Source organism: Eulemur rufifrons, chromosome 19 (assembly GCF_041146395.1).
Source record: "Eulemur rufifrons isolate Redbay chromosome 19, OSU_ERuf_1, whole genome shotgun sequence".
NCBI classification, from domain to species: domain Eukaryota; kingdom Metazoa; phylum Chordata; class Mammalia; order Primates; family Lemuridae; genus Eulemur; species Eulemur rufifrons.
The window spans coordinates 91,709,361-91,726,185 of NC_091001.1; the positions used below are offsets into that span (position 1 = coordinate 91,709,361).

Here is a 16,825-nt window from a genome sequence, read left to right on the forward strand (position 1 = left end):
AAGGCTATATATGACAAACCCACAGCTAATATTATACTGAACAGCAAAAAATTGAAGGCCTTTTCTCTAAGGACTGGAACAAGACCAGAATGCCCACTTTCACCACTATTATTCAATACAATACTGGATGTCCTGGCCAGAACAATTAATTAGGCAAGAGACAAAAATAAAAGAAATCAAAATTGGAAAGGAAGAAGTCAAAACTAGCTTTGTTTTCAGATGACATGATCTTATACCTACAAAAACCTAAGACTGCCAAAAGACTGTTAGAACTAATAAACAAATTCAGAAAGTTTGCAGGATACGAAAGCAACATGCAAAAATCAGTAGCATTTATACACACCAATAGCAAACAATCTGAAAATGAAATTTAAAAAAGCAATCCCATTTACAATGGCTAAAAAAATTTAAAATACCTAGTAGATAACCAAATAAATGAAAGAACTATACAAGAAAAACTATAAAACTCTCCTGAAAAGAATAAAAGAGGACACAAAAAATGGAAAGATGTTCCAGGCTTATGGATTGGAAGAATTAATACTGTTAAAATGACAATACTACCCAAAGCAATTTACAAATTTAATTTAATCCCTATCAGAATACCAATGACACTCTTTGCAGAAATAGAAAAAAATTCTAAAATTTATATGGACCCATAAGAGACCCCAAATAACCAAAGCAATCCTGAGCAATAAGAACAAAGCTGGGAGCATCACACTACCTGACTTCAAGATTTACTACAAAACTATAGTAACCAAAACAGCATGGTCCTAGCATAAAAACAGGCACATTGACCAACGGAACAGAATAGAGAACACAGACATAAATCCACATGTTTACAACCAACCTATGTTCAACAAAGGCACCAAGAACATACAGTGGGGAAAGGACAGTTTTTTCAATAAATGGTACTGGGGAGACTGGATCACTATATGCAGAAGAATGGAACTAGACCCCTTTCTCACCATACCCCAAAATAAAATAAAAATGGATTAAAGACTTAAATCTAAGACCTGAAATTATGAAACTACTAGAAGAAAATATTGGGGAAACACTCCAAGATGTTGGTCTGGGCAAAGGTTTTTTTGTGTGTAAGATCTCAAAAGTATAGGCAACCAAAGCAACAATAGAGAATTTGCTTCCACCGAACAGAAGATACAATAAAAAAGTGCAGAGATAACACAGAGAATCAGAGAAAATATTTGCAAACTACCCATTTGACAAGGGATTAATAACCAGAATATATAAGGAGCTCAGACAACTCAATAACCCTCCCCCAAGTAATCCAATTAAAAATGAGAAAATGAGCAAAAGATCTGAACTTAAAAGAAGACATACAAATGGCCAACAGGTATATGAAAAATGCTCCTTATCACTAATCATCAGAGATATGTCAGTCAAAACCACAATGTAATTTGACATTGACTTTCCCAATTTAGATTTCCTTTATTTCTTTCTCTTGCCTGATTGCTCTGACTAGGACTTCCAGCATTGTATTGAATAGAAGTGGTGACAATGGGAAGCCTTGTCTTGTTCCAGTTCTTAGGGGGAGTGCTTTCAATTTTTACCCATTCAGTATGATGTTGGCTGTGGGCTTGTCATATATAGCTTTTATTATTTTAAGGCTTGTTTCTTCTCTGCCTAGCTTTTTGAGGTTTTTATCATGAAGTGGTGCTGGATTTTATCAAATACTTTTTCTGCATCTATGGAGATGATCATATGGCCTTCATTTTTACTTCTGTTTATGTGATGAATCACATATATTGATTTGCATATGGTGAACCATCTTGCATCCTTGGGATGAAACCCACTTGATCATGGTGGATTCTCTTCTTGATGTGCCATTGAATTTGGGTTGATAGTATCTTGTTGAAGATTTTTGCATCAGTGTTCATAGGAGATATTTGTTTGTAGTTTTCCTTTTTTGTTGGGTCCTTTTCTGGCTTTGGTGTCAAGGTGATACTGGCTTTGCAGGATGAGTTAGAGAGGATTCCATCCTTCTCAATGTTATGGAACAGTTTCAGTAGAATGGGTGCCAGTTCTTCATAGGTCTGGTGGAATTTGGCTGTGAATCTGTCTGGGCCAGTGCTTTATTTTGGTAGGAGATTTTTTTATTACTGTTTCAATCTCACTACTCATTGTTTTGTTCAGGATTTCTATTTCTTCCTGATTCAGGTTGTGTGTTTCCAAGAATTTATACATTTCCTCTAGGTTTATGCATAGGGATTTTTATAATAGTCATGAATGATATTTTGTATTTCTGTGGTATCAGTTGTAATGAATCCTTTTTCATTTCTGGTTGAGATTATTTGAGTCCTTTCTCTTCTATTTCTGGTTAATTTGGCTAGTGGTCTATTGATTTTGTTTATCTTTTCAAAGAGCCGACTTTTGTTACATTGATCCTTTATCATTTTTTTTGTTTCAATTTCATTTAGTTCTGCTCTCAGCTTTCTATTTCTTTCATTCTGCTACCTTTGGGTTTGGTTTCTTCTTTTTCTAGTTCCTTGAGGTGTTACATTAGGTTGTTAATTTGTGATCTTTCTGTCTTTTTTGTTGTAAGCATTTAAGGCTATGAATTTTCCCCTTAGCACTGCTTTCTCTGTATCCTATAGATATTAGAAGTTTGTGTTGCCTTTGTCATTCAATTCAAATTTTTTTTTATTTCTGTCTTGATTTTGTCAATAATTCATGGATTGTTCAGCAACAGGTGGTTTAATTTCCATGTATTTGTGTAGTTTTGAGAGTTCCTCTTGGAATTGATTTCTAGTTTTATTCCACTGTGGTCTGAGAAAATACATGGTATGATTTAGATTTTTTGTATTTGCTGAGATTTGTTTTGAGGCCTAACATATAGTCTATCTTAGAAAATATGCCATATGCTGATGAGAAGAATGTGTATTCTGTAATTTTGGGAAGGAATGTTCTGTAAGCATCTTTTAGGTCCATTTGTTCTAGAGTCTCATTTAAGTCCAGCGGTTGCTAATTTTCTGCCTCTATGATCTATCTAGTTCTGTCAGTGGAATGTTGAATTCTCCTGCTATTATTACATTGTTGTTTATTTCATTTCTTAGGTCTAGTAATATTTTTTTAATGAATCTGGGAGCTCTGGTATTAGGGTGTGTGTGTGTGTGTGTGTGTATGTGTATGTAGATATATATATATATATATATAATCATGTATGATTTTTATATTTTCTTATTGAATGAATGCCTTTATCAATACATAATAACCGTCTTTTGCTTTTTTTTACTGTTGTTGATTTAAAGTCTGTTTTATCTGATATAAGCTACTCCTGCTTGCTTTTGGTTTCCATTTGCATGTAATAGTTTTTCCACCCCTTTACCTTGAGTCTGTGAGACTCTATATGGCTTACGTATGTTTCATAAAGACAGCAGATATTTGGATTGTGGTTTTTTTAAATCAATTCTCTCAAGCTATATCTTTTAAGTGGGGTATTTAGTCCATTTAAATTTAATGTTAATATTGATAAGTGAGGTACTGTTCCAGTTATCATGTTTATTGTTACCTGGTTGCTTTGTCTTCTTCCCTGTGTTACTATTTTATAAGACTCATGAGTTCTTACTTTTGAGTACTTTTATACTGGTGAGTATTGACTATTCTTTTTGGAGTTCAGAGCACTTTTGAGAATTTCTTATAGGGCAGGTCTACTGGTGACAAATTCCCTTAGTATTTGCTTGTCTGGGAAAGATTTCATTTCTTCTTCATCTGTGAAACATAGTTTTGCATGATACAAAATTCTTGGCTGACAGTTAGTCTATTTAACAGTACTAAAGATGGAACCCAAATCCATTCTTGTTTGTAAAGTTTCTGCTGAGAAATCTGCTGTTAGTCTGATGGGTTTTCCTTTGTAAGTTCCTTGACGCCTTCATCTCATAGCTTGTAGGGTTTTTCTCCTTCACTTTATCTTTGGCCAGATTGATGAGCCTTGGTGATGTCCTATTTGCAATGAATCTTCCAGGAGTCTGATGACTTTCTTGTATCTGGATGTTTAAATCTCTAGCAAAGTTTTCCTCCGTTATTCTCTCAAATAAGTTTTCCATGCTTTTTGCTTTTTCTTCTTCTCCTTTAGGGATACTTATGATTCTTATTCTTTGGACATTTTACATATCCCTTATTTTGGGGGGACTTTCTTCATCTCTGTCTATTATTATTATTTTTAATTTTTGACTGACTGGGTTAATTCAGAAGCCTTGTCATCAAGCTCTGAAATTCTTTCTTCTGCTTGGTCTTGTCTGTTGTTAAAACTTTCCACTGTATTTTGAAATTCTCTAAATGACTGTTTCATTTCCAGAAGTTCTGTTATTTTTTAAAATATCTGTCTCTTTATTGAATATTTCATTCATGTCCTAAATTATATTTTTGGTTTCTTTGTGTTAATTTTCAACTTTCTCACTGATCCCATCAAGCTTACTTGAGATCCATATTTTGAATTCCATATCTGACATTTCAAAAATTTCCTTTTGGTTGGAATCCATTGTTGGAGAACTAGTGTGATCTTCTTGGGATGTCAAAACAGCCTGCTTTTTCATATTGCCAGAGTTCTTATTCTGGTTTCTCATCTTCCCTCCGCTCAAAACAGATAGCTCTGTGGTTCATGTGTTCTCCTCTGCCAGGAACTCTGCTGCTCAGTAGAGATGACGAGATACACTGCTTTTTGGCTTGGGAAGGTAGGTACCCACTGTGGTGTTGCTGGCAATTTGGGTTGGTTGGACCTCAGACCCCTGGGAGAGTGTTCAGGTGCCAGAAGTTGTGGACTAGATTAAGTATTCCCCAGTTCCCAGGCCCCTGGATGGCATGCTTGAATCCTGGAGGGACCAGACCAAAACTGAGCTGGCAAACTTGCGCTCCCTGGGTTTAGGCCCTGGCTGTGATAGTGAAGGATATGGTGACCTTCTGCTCCAGAAGAATGCTCAGGCAGGAGTAGGGTGGATGTAATGTGAACCTGTGACAGGAGGGGTGGACCCCTCTTGAGATTAGCAAGGCAGGCAGTTGTGGGACACACAGCCATTCAAGTACGTTTCTCAGCAGTGACAGTAGTGTCTGTCCTTTGGGGGCACAAAAGTGCCCAGATTCCCAGCTCCCACCTCAGCCCGGCAGCAGCAGAGGTGGCAGAGGAATCTCAACCCACAGTGTGTAGGGCTGCCAGACTGGCTGTGGGCTTTGGCTGAAATGCACCAGCAGGGGAGGTGTGGCTATGCCAGGGACTTGCCTCCAGGGAGGGTAGCCTCCGGGCAGCTCAAGGAGAGGACTGCTAGCTTTTCCCTTCCTCAGGGGAGGCAGTAGCTTTTATACTTCGGGCACACAATAGTGCTTGCTGTGTCTTTTTGGAGGGAAAGGCATGAGCCCCAAGCTCCACGGAAGCCTGGGTATGCTAGACACTTTGTTAGAGGTGGGGCAGCTACTTCCAATTGCCCTGGCTTAATCGTCCCCTGCCTGCATTACTTTTGTTAAATTTCTATGTTTTTGTTCTCTTTGGTGCTTTTGTAAATGGATTGTGTAATTTTATTTCAGATTTGCATTGCTAGTATATAGGAATACAATCGATTTTGTATATTGATCCCGTATTTTATAACCTTGCTGAATTTGTTTATTCTAATAGTTAGTTTTAGTGTTTTATAAATAAGATCATGTCATATGCAAATAGAGATAGTCCTCTTTTTAAGCCGTTCCAACCATTCATTTCTTCTGTATTTTGTTCTGTTACTTTTTTCCTTTCCCCCTTTGTATTACTTGATTATTTTTTGGATTTTGTCTTAATTTTCTGTTGAATTCGTAGTTATTATTTTTGTAGGGATGCCTTAAGGATTTCAGTATACACTCAAAACTTTCACTGTGTAGTTATAGCTGTAATACCCTACTTCACGTAAAATATAGAAATCTAGAAACTTTATAAATTCACATCTCTCTGTCCTTTATGTTATCATTGTATATGTTGTGCATCAATATACATTATAAATTTTATAAAACAATACCATAATAAAATTATACAAAGTTATATAGTGTCTTAGTTGAAGATGCTACAATGGAATACTATAGACTGGGTTATTTAAACAACATATTTATTTCTTATAGTTTTAGAGTCTGGGAATCCCAAGATCAAGGTGCCAGCAGATCTAGTATCTGGTGAAGGCACATCTTTCTGTAGGTGGCTCCCTTCTCATTCTATCCTTATGTGAGGAGGGAGGGGGGAGAGATAGAGGGGGGGGAGAGAGAGAGATCATCTTTCTTCTTATATGGGCACTATTGCCATTCATGAGGACTCTACTCTCATGAGCTAATGACCTCCCCAAAGCTCCACTTCCTAAAACCATCACATTGGGGATAAGGATTTCATCATGTGAATTTGGGAGGACACAACTATTCAATCTATAACATATTGATTAAAGATTATTAAGAAGAAATAGGCAAAAATAGGGTTTTTGTTTTTTTTTTTTGCATTTACCCATGTCCATTTCTGACACTCTATGTTGTTTTGATGAGGAGCCATAGTTTCATCAGATATGTTTTCCTTTCAGCCAGAAGAACTTTCTTTCTTGTTTATTGTAGTGTAGTTACAAATTTCTGCCCGGAGCTGGGTGCTAAGTTGCTCCACAGGTGAATGAATGAGCACAGTCAAGATCAGCAAAGTCCAGCTTAGATTAGTTGGTGCCTGAGCCAACCCACAGATGCATAAGCTGAAGATGATTGGTTTTTATTATGCCATTGGTTTCTAAGGTGGTTTGTTACTCAGCAAAAGCTAACTGTTAAAGTAGTGGAAGAAAGATAATGAAGACCAAAATTGGGCAAAGTTAGAAGAAACTTAAAGAGGAGGAAATTGAGATGGGAGAAATTTCATTTAAAAAAAGTTATTCCATTGAACTGGTTTGCAAATGTCACACTGTTTGTTTTCATAATGCTGCATGGCATCATGGGATCTCTAGTTTCCTGAGTCTACAAGCCAGCTTTCCAGGGAGGCTGTGGCTATTGGGAGAAGAGGTAACAACCAGTAACATAGAGGGAGGATTTGGGTGTGGATGGGGTGGAGGGGGAGATAAATGGGCTCAGTTTTGAGCAAGGTGGTGATTTTGAGATCTCTAAAGGGGATCCAAGTGGAGTTTTCTGGCAGCTCAGTTCAGGGCTTTGCTGGAGATCTAGATTTGGGCGTCCTCAATAAGCAGGTAGTAGCTGAGGAAGCTGCGATTGGACCTGCACTGTAAAGCCAGTGAAAAAACATCTGGAGACAGCTGTGGTGGCTGACACCTGGTTATTCTATGGAAAATACTTCATTCACATGAGTGATTGTATGTCGTGATCAATTAAAAACTGAAGCATGATTACTATGAATATTTAATTTTTAACCCAACAGGAAGATGACAAATACCTCTTGGTCAGCAAGCAGAGGGTACCCTGTAGCACTAAAGCATCACCATATACCAGGTGCCCCAGGAGTCAGGAGATAACCCCAAACTGCAGCAGATGAGGGAGTGTGCCTTTCACCGGAACAGCTGGCATGACGGGCAGGAGTGCGTGGGGAAATACTGACGGGGGTCCCTGAGAGGCGGTGAGTTGGAGCTAAGGGAGAAGGAAGAATAAAGCTCCAAAGTAAGGGGAGAGTGAAACGTGGGAAGGACTGAAGTGAAGCCCCAAGAAGGGACCAGAGGAGAAGACAGGAATAAAGTAATCAAGGAAAGTGGCACAAGAAGAGTGAGGTAAACATCAGGTGGAAAGAGGAGGTCAACCCGCAAGGAGAAAGCCAGGTAGAAGGAAGAAGGAAGAGAGAAAAAGAAGGGGTAGAAAACAGAGGAGGAGGCAGCCAAGGAGATCTTGATGCTGAATCAGAGAAGGGGAGAGGTAGGAAAACGAAGGGTGGAGGATGAGATAAAGGCGGGAGATGGAAGAGAGGAAGCACCGCGTCTGGATGTGCCATGGCTAGACTGGCGTTCAGAGAGCAGCAGCATCGCCAACGCCACCACCTTAGGAAACCCAGCTCAGCGGCTCCAGGAGATGGGAAAGAGCATCCCGCGGGAGAAGCCCTAGATTTTAGCCCGAGTCTGGGCTACTCCCAGTCTGGAGCGGACGAACAGGACCGCTAGTCCTGGCCCCATTCGTGCGTCAGCACCAGAGCTCAGCCGACGCCTCTTTGACCAAGGCGAATGGCCCAGGGACGCACGCGGGGAGGCACAGAAATGGCTCAGGAATTAGGGCCCCGGAGAGGCCCGTACCTGCCTGGGGGGCGTGGTGGGGCAGAGCTGGCATCGATGCTGAGTGGCGAAGGAGCATGGCGCCCCAGCGCACAGGGGCTGGCGGACGCTTGCAGCGCCAAGACGTCCGGCCCAGGGTCGAAGGAAGGCCGCAGGGCTGGGTGGGAGCTGCGGGGAGTGAAGTGGCTAAGGAACACTAGGGGTTGGGGAGATCCTGGCTTGGGGGTTTGAGGGTGGGGGCTGCGTGGCTACGGCCCAGAGGGTGTGTGTTGGGGTGGGAGAACGATCCCAGCTGAATCGTCCCGTCCCAGTGGGATTGTCTTCCTGTTTGTTTCTTAGTTCCAGAAGTTGCAACATCAGAGCTTGATGGGTGAGGAACAAGTGATGGAGGGGACCCTAAGGGGAGACGAGTGGAAAGTGGCGGAGAGGACCGGCGCGCGGGCGGAGGCGGGGGCCCAGGACACCTTTTGACACCACGAAAGCCTTCGTCCTCCCCCTCTGTCCTGGCCGCATCCCAGAGCGCCAGCCCTGGGAAAAAGGCATCGCTGCTGAGCCGAGCCAGGGCCGGCTGAGGTGGGAGGCAGGATGGAGGGGCGGGAGCCAAGGCCGAAGGGGCGGACACAGGGTGGTGTCTCGAGCTACATAAAGGGGCCGTGGGGTCCGCGCTCTCCTCTACGTGGGCAGCAGCCACTGGCGGGGAACGCGGCGCGATGTCGGGTCGGTGCCAGCAGAGCCCAGTGCTGGCAGGCAGCGCCACTTTAGCTGCCTTGGGGGCACTGACGCTGTACCTCGCGAAGCCCTCCGGCTACGGGAAGTACACAGAGAGCCTGACGCCCTCGGCTACCCGCCTGCCGGCCGGCGCCGCCTGGTTCCTGCAGGAGCTGCCCGCCTTCGCGGTGCCCGCGGGCATCCTTGCCTGGCAGCCCTGCTCCCTCTTCGGATCGCCTGGGACTGTGCTTCTGGGCCTCTTCTGCGCGCATTACTTCCACAGGTAGTGTTTTCCCCAAGCGCAGCGTAGTGCCGGGCTCCCGGCGTCCAAGAGCGCAGCGCGAACGCCGCGCAGACGGCTGCGAGGCGCGGCGAGCGGGGCGAGGCACACCTGGCGGGGCTGGGCTGGGGGATGCATGCTGGCCAGTTGGGAAGAGGCTGCGGGACAGACGCAACCTTCACCACCCTGCGCCCCGCGCCCCTCTCAGCCGCTCTAAATCCTCCGGCTGCTGGAGAGGAGGCCCTGCGGGCAGGAGGCGAGCTGGAAAGCTCAGGTTGGGCAGAGCTACTGGCCGGCACTCTTCCCTGTCCACCTGCGTGCAGTCTGCGCTCATCTGGGGCGTCTCGCCACCCACCCCCCTTCTCTTTGTTTTTTCACTTTTCCCTTGCAGGGTGGGAGCAGGTTGGTTCTGGGGTCTTGGAAGAGTCTTAGTGTTGGCACCTCCTGAGGGAAACTCAGTTCAGGGGTTCTGATCAACTTAGTCTTTGCTGGTCTGCGGAGCGAGGTGGACAGATCCCGGGCTCTGGACTTCAAAGGTGGGAAAGAGAATGTGTTGGGATCCCACTGGCTTAAGCGAGAGCCCCACTTCTTAGGCCCCACCCCAAGCGGACCAAGCTCACCACCAACTCATCTACCGCTCCAGTTTCCCTGGGACTTGAATTGTGAGTGGGTCAAAGTTAACTTAGAGCTGAAATGTTTTTCTAGATTAAAAATTACGAGTTCAGGAGAACCTTGTGTCCTCAACTGGGAAGGAAAGACAGGAAAGAGACCAGGGGATATAAAGATTCAGAGAAAGACTGTCGAGCCCCAGTAAAGTCTCATAGGAGAAGGGAAGAACACGTTATTGCCTACCGTGTGCCCAATCATTTACTATGATCTCATTTAGCCCTATTGTAACCTTGTGAGATATGCATTTATTGTGTCTACTTTACGAAGAAACAGGCTGAGTAAGGTTATGTGATTGAAGGAAGATGATACAGCCACTGCCCAGCAAGATTCAAATCTGAGCCTATATATCTCTGTGGTTCCAAGCCTTTTAACCATTTTAAGTAGGAGATAACAGTCCATGGACAGAGAAAAGTTGCCAAACCAAATCAAAACCCTGAACAGAAGCACTGCCTTATTTTGAGTAGAGGATTCCTAGGGTCAAAAGAGCAAGGAAATTTAGGTTGGAAATTAGGGTAAAGAATGCCTCTGGAAGCTGAAAGGCATAATCCTCTCCTGGGGAAAAAATGATGCCTCATTTTTTGGGGGAAGGAAGTGTCAGAAACATAAATTTCAACCTCTCTTTCCTTAATCCCCTATTAACCTCTGAATCTTCTTTATAAGTCAAGATTTAATATTTATGCAATCTTAACTGAATTCTCACTCTTTTTAAAAAAATTAAGTAGTGACAAGCAATAAGAACTAAAATTTGTATCCTTTCAACAAATATTTACTAAAAGCCTGTTGTGAACAAGGTTCCAGGGTAGTTATCAATCACTTTATTTTACCCAGATTTAGATGGTTTCATTTGCACAGAAAGAAGGATGTTGGGTGGAGGAGATAAGAGACCAGCTTTTGATTTAACTGAGTTTGGAACAGACATTTGACAGAAAAATATGATTTTGTGGACAACTGCTTTTATCTTCAAGTTAACTACTGTCTGTTAGCGCCGTAAACACCTCATAAATATTTTTATGAGGGCATTTCATCTTAGAATAATGATTAGTGTTTTCTGACAATCCTATTATCATGATTTTTAGGCCTGTTTTTAAAATCAAAAGGCACTTTGCACAATAAATTATGACCAGTACATATAAAAAATAAGGAAGTAATTACCTGTAAAATGAATATCTACACACTATCCATCTTCTTCAGAGGAAATTTGAAAATATTAGTAAAGGATATGGGAATTGATTCTGCCTGAGGAAAAATTGTCCACTGAAAGCACAATTCTGAGTTACTTGTCCCTGAGGCATCAGAATGTAATGTTTGCCTGCCTTTTCCCTTGTTTGAATTCTTTCCTTCAGGCTACTGGAGTGTTGAATTTGTTACCATTTTGAGTGCTTTACCAGGTGTTACACTCCGTGTGCCAAACACTGTGTGAATCAGCTACTAATCCTTCTAGCAGCCCATTTAGGTAAACACTATTATCACCCTCATTTTGCAGGAGGGAAGCTGGGGCAAAAACTCTGATTCCTCAAGGCCACACAATAACTTGAGGAATCAGAGCTGAAACCTAGGCAGTTTGAATCAATCTAGATTTCAGGCTCTTAGCTATGATGATTATATTTTATACTTGTTCTTACTACCTCATCCTCCTTGCTTTTTAAAAACTATATTTAGGTTTTAAATTATTATTTTTTACTAATGAAACAATAGAAAATACAAAAAATAGAAAATATTCATAGTTTCAGTATCAAAGTATATTAACTATGAGTGTTTTGTGACATTTCTATCAAGCCTTTTATTTTTCTTAGTAGATTTTTAACATGCTTGTTATATTGAATACGTAGTTTTTTTGTTCTACTTGATTACCTAACATTTTATAATAAGTATTTTCTCACATTATCATAGAATCTTTGTAAATACTTCTTAAAGGCTGTTTGTTATTTTTTATCTCATGTAAAACCAATAATTTATTCATTTATAGTTTGACGTTTACTTTTTTTTTTTTTTGGCTAGGTTAAATAATGCTCAGATGTGCATTTTTGCATCTAAATTCTGTTTAGAAGCTAGGATTATTTTTTAAATCAAAATTCCCAGAAGTTGTTCAAAGGTTATGAGCATTGTTTAGAGTCTTGATATAGATCTGCTTTGAGGGTTTTGGAGTCATTTAGCTTGATAATGAGTGTGCAATAGGAGCAAGCATCAACCTGTCTTGGCTTTGTCCTGTCCTGTGTGTTCTATGACACAGAGAATATGATGGAAGAACAAGGTCTTAGGAGGAAGGATGGCTCAAGTTTGACTCAGACCTTTTGGAAAATGTCCTTTGGCGCCTGTTCAGAACAGCAATATGTCCCAGTAGATAGAAGTTAAAACTCATTGTGTTTTTCTCAATACAAAGATGACACACTAGAATGTAGGCTTTAGAGTTAGGGTTCTTTTGGTTTCATGTCTTTATGGCTATATCCCCAGTGTATAGAAAGTGCTGATACATAGATGTATTCACTAAAATTTGTTGAATGCGTGAATGAACTCTACTTGCAACAACAGTATGGAAGGAATTGTGGGAGAGCTAGCGATTACTTAGGAATCATTATTGCTGAGATTGCATGGCTAGGTCACTTCAGATAACTTTCCTCCCTTCAGAATCTATTGTTGTGGATGTTTGGATTGCTAAGCCATGTGAAAATGACTGCTGCCTAAGCATATTGCCTAATCCCACTGTCAAGGTCATTTGAAATCAGATCTTACCTCTTGACCTCGACTAGAGGTGTGGAACAACTGTCCAAACTCTGATTGATCTTCATTTTCTCAAGAAGTCTTGGTGTCCTGTACGGTGGGCATCATTCCAGTTGTGCATGGGGTAGCTGATGTCTTTTTCAAGAATTAGATGGGACCTTGCCAACTAATGAAAAAGAAAAAGAAATATCTTTCCCCCCCCAGAAAGTGACTATATTGTGAAAAGGTGCTGGACAGTGTGACCTCCGATGATACATATCTAGAAGAAGAGTGTAATGCACACATTAGAGTCTACTTGAATTCAGAGAGATATTTCCTGGGATTTAGATGCTGAAATATTTTCCTAGTCAGCCAAATAAAATGATGGCTTCAGTAAGAAGCCTTTTTGCTTTCTTGGGCAGTTCATTCTCCAAGCGCACCAATTCCTCCTCATCCTTCAAGACTGAGCATTTCCTCCAAGCAGACTCGGCTGAGTCTTTTCTCTTCTATAAATCCAGTTGTGATGCCATTCCTTTGGCTTTTGTAGCAGCCAGTGTGGCTTTCCACAAGGCACATCACACACTGGATCATAATTATTTCTTATAAGGAAACACAGTCCTCATCTGTTCAGGCTCCTCATTTTACAGAAGCAAAGTGCAAAAGGTTGAGTCAGGAGCAAGGTTGAGTTAGGAGCAAAGTGGAGACTTGGAACATAAGTATCCTCATAGACCCCTGCCAATGCTTCTCTTATCTCATAAGAGGTGCAGATGTTCCAAATATTCAGAAGTAATCAGACCTTACTAAGGAAACTATTCATTTGCTAAGAATCAGAATGGTAACTAATGCCTACATTGGAACAATAGAGAAATCTCTCCTCCTACAGATTAAGAAGAAAAGCTCAGGCAAGATGAGCAACATTCTTGTGGTCACTTAATCACGTGTTAAGGACTTTCATGAGGCCTAATTTGGATCATTTAAGATTAACTGAAGGATTTTTTTAGAATAAGAGCCAGAAATCTTTTTCTGTAAAAAGCCAGATCATAGTCTCTCTTGCAAAAACTCACCTCTGCTGTTGGAGCAGGAAAGCAGCTACAGACAGGTAAAGAAATGAGTTTGGTTTTATTCAATAAAACTTTATTTACAAAAACATACAGTGGCCAGATTTGGCCTGTGGGTCATAGTTTACCAACCCTTCCTTAAGAAAACTATGAGTGGCATAGGTTTACATTCATTCAGTGCCCTGGTAATTCTATAATAGAATTTGGTTAAATTCTATAGCAAAGAAGCAGCATATTTTAGAAAATTTCTGCTACATGTAAGTGGGGACATGAGAGCAAACATCATTTTCTGAGAATTCTTGGGCTCCAAGTTCTTTATTTGAACACTTATGGGAAATAGTAGGAGTCTTGGAGGTTTCATTCTAAATGGGATGACATCATAAGCACATCTGAAAAACATATAGCTATGTTTGCCAAAAATATAAACAAGCTTCAGAGATCGTGACTGTTCCACTTTTACCACATTGAATAAAGGACCAACTTCTTGCTCATTTTCAATCTAACTTATTGTCACTTAAAAAGAGCAAACAAAATAAAGAATTCAGATTGAAATTCTGGGATTCAGATTGGCGAAGTGGCATTTACCAAGTTACATGGCAAGGAAAGGGCAGAGTGGAATTTGAACTCAGTACTCCAGATCTTTATCAGAGTTTTATTAATACATGCTCAGAACTATGCTAGGTTGTATGGGAGATGCAAAAGAAGTACAGTACCTGGTGCTTGCCATCATTGTGTGCTTATCACTCTTCCTGGTGTGAAACCTGGTGGAGGCAATGTCAGTCTGAGAGTATCGGGCAGGTGGAAAAACGTACCCTGAGGGGGACAGGGGCCTGAGGAGGACCACGGGCATGCCACTAAACATTCATGCTGAAGGTCCAGAGGCTTGTCTGTGTTTGTGCACAGCACACAGGGCAGATGGCTGGGTGAGTTTTGAAGGGGCCCCCAAATGGCACCTCACTTTCCCCCACAGGTTCAGACTGACTGGCAGATAGACCCAGGAATTAGGCTACTAGAGACAAATTACCACCCTATTACTGGTAAAGCTTGTCTAGGGGAATCTGACTTAGATTTTGAATCATGTGGACCTCCTAACGCTGTACTTCGAAAATACTCAGCAACAACCATGGCTGGACGACCACAGGCTTCTTCCAGTGGTGCCTGTTCTGAAAAGGCAGCAGAAGAAGGGTTGAGCTGTATACACCCTTTGAGAGAGCCTGCTCTCACATTAACCAATCAGGTAATTCATTTTGCCTTCCAAAGGAGAAACAGGTGAGGGAGAGTGGGAAGACCCAGAGGGATACTCTAATGAAAGGCAAGTTGGAAGGGAGCATAAAAATGTTTTTGTTCCTACATAGAATACAAATATTATCTACCTATTGATTTTTGCCAGAGGCTGGCAACTTGTTTCTGGAACTTGGGGTCCTTCCCACTCTGCTGTTGACTCTCTGCCGTGTATGGCAATGAGGACATCAAAGTCTGGACTCAAGTTGTTTAAAAAGTTTCTGTGCTCAACCCAGGAGCCTTTAACGAGACTCAGTTCAACATAGGAGCTCTAAATTTTAAAAACCTCTGAACTGGGGCCAACAGTGCAATTTGCCTTCCATTTGGTTATAGAAGGGAGAGAAGGGAAGGAGAAACCAATATTTATTGAGCTCTGTGTGTTCCAGGCACTATGCTATTTGCTGTACACTGGCTATCTCATTTTGTTCTTGAGAAAATCACTATTATTAGTGCCATTTCACAAGTGATTGCAGTGCAGAGCATTGGTGGGGTGAATGGGAGTGAGGCTGGAAAGACAAGCACTTGACCTGGTCCTCGAAGGATGGCAGGACCAGATTTGTGGGTGGCGATGTGATGTCTGTTTAAAAAAGGGGCCCATTTGGTGATTTATGACTTAAAATTGCCCTGTACTCCATATACTCAGTCTTGAAATATCTCTCCGCTTTTTAATCCAAACATCTTCTGTACCTATGCCATACTATCGAATCCTACTACCTAAGTCTTAAATCAGGCTCTGGGCCATTAGCAAAATTGTTCTATTATACGTGTTCCATATTGTCAAGGCTGATCCTAGAAGTTACTGGGAAGGAAACAGGATAATTTGTTTTTGACATTTTGTCTATCTAAGCATGAAACATTTCAAGATCCTTTTCTGTGCACAGACTATTTCTTTGTTGCCTCTCTCTGCCTGTCTTCTTGTAACAGCAGTACATGATCTTCTATCCTTCACAACTTACCTCTTCTGTGCCTCAGTCTCTCAGTAAATGTTCTGTACTTGCCAGACATTACTTATCTGGCAAATAAATCCAAATAGCAGTGTATTGGGTTGCTTGTTTTTATTTTATTGAATACAAGTATTTGGATACAAGTATTTTACCAGATATATGCTTAGCAAATATTTTCTCCCAGTTTGTGGCTTGTCTTTTTTGTTATCTTTACTGTCTTTTAAAAACTTTTAATTTTAGTGAAGTCTAACTTTTCAGTTTTTCTTAGGTTTTTGGTTTTATATCTAAGAAATCTTTGTCTAATGTAAGGACACAAGGATTTTCTCTTATATTTCATTCCACAGTATTTGTAGTTTTAGGTTGTACATTTAGGTCTATGAACAATTTTGAATTCATTTTTTATAGGGTTAGAAGTATGAATCAAAGTTCTTTTTTTTGCATATGGATAGCCATAGTATTTTTTCTCCAATGAATTGCCTATGTACCTTAAATTTAAAATGGGAAAATTATGTGAACATATACCTTGTCAAAGAAAACATGCAAATGGCAAATAACAACATGAAAAGATGCTCATTATTAGTCATTAAAGAAATACAAATTAAACCACAATGGAGTACCACTGTGTATCTGCTAGAATGGCTAAAATTAAAAAGACTGAATATAGTAAGTGTTAGTGAGTGTGTGGAGGAACTGGAACTCTCATACATTATTGATGGGAATGTAAATGGCAACCACTTTGGAAAACAGTTTGAAAGTTTCTTACAAAGTTAAACATATACTTATTATATAATCTAGTGATTCCATTTCTAGGAAAAACAAAAGCAGGTGTTCATACAAGGACTTGTACGCAAATGCTTGCAGCAACTTTTTTTGTAGTGGCTAAAAACTGGAAACACCACCAATGCTGATCAGCAGGTGAATGGGTACACCAACCACACTGCAGTATAACCACATAATGGAATACTAGTCAGCAATAAAAAATGAACT

At 40.9% G+C, this 16,825-nt stretch overlaps 1 protein-coding gene across 1 annotated transcript in view; it reads left to right on the plus strand.

The window, feature by feature from the left end:
* Nucleotides 1-8,911: 8,911 nt before the first annotated feature.
* The window catches only part of SRD5A2 (steroid 5 alpha-reductase 2), a 35,696-nt gene continuing 27,782 nt past the window's right edge, over nucleotides 8,912-16,825 (plus strand). Inside the window, exon 1 of the mRNA XM_069495018.1 lies at nucleotides 8,912-9,192. Coding sequence (XP_069351119.1) covers nucleotides 8,912-9,192 — 281 coding nt within the window. The remainder of the gene's footprint in view (nucleotides 9,193-16,825) is intronic.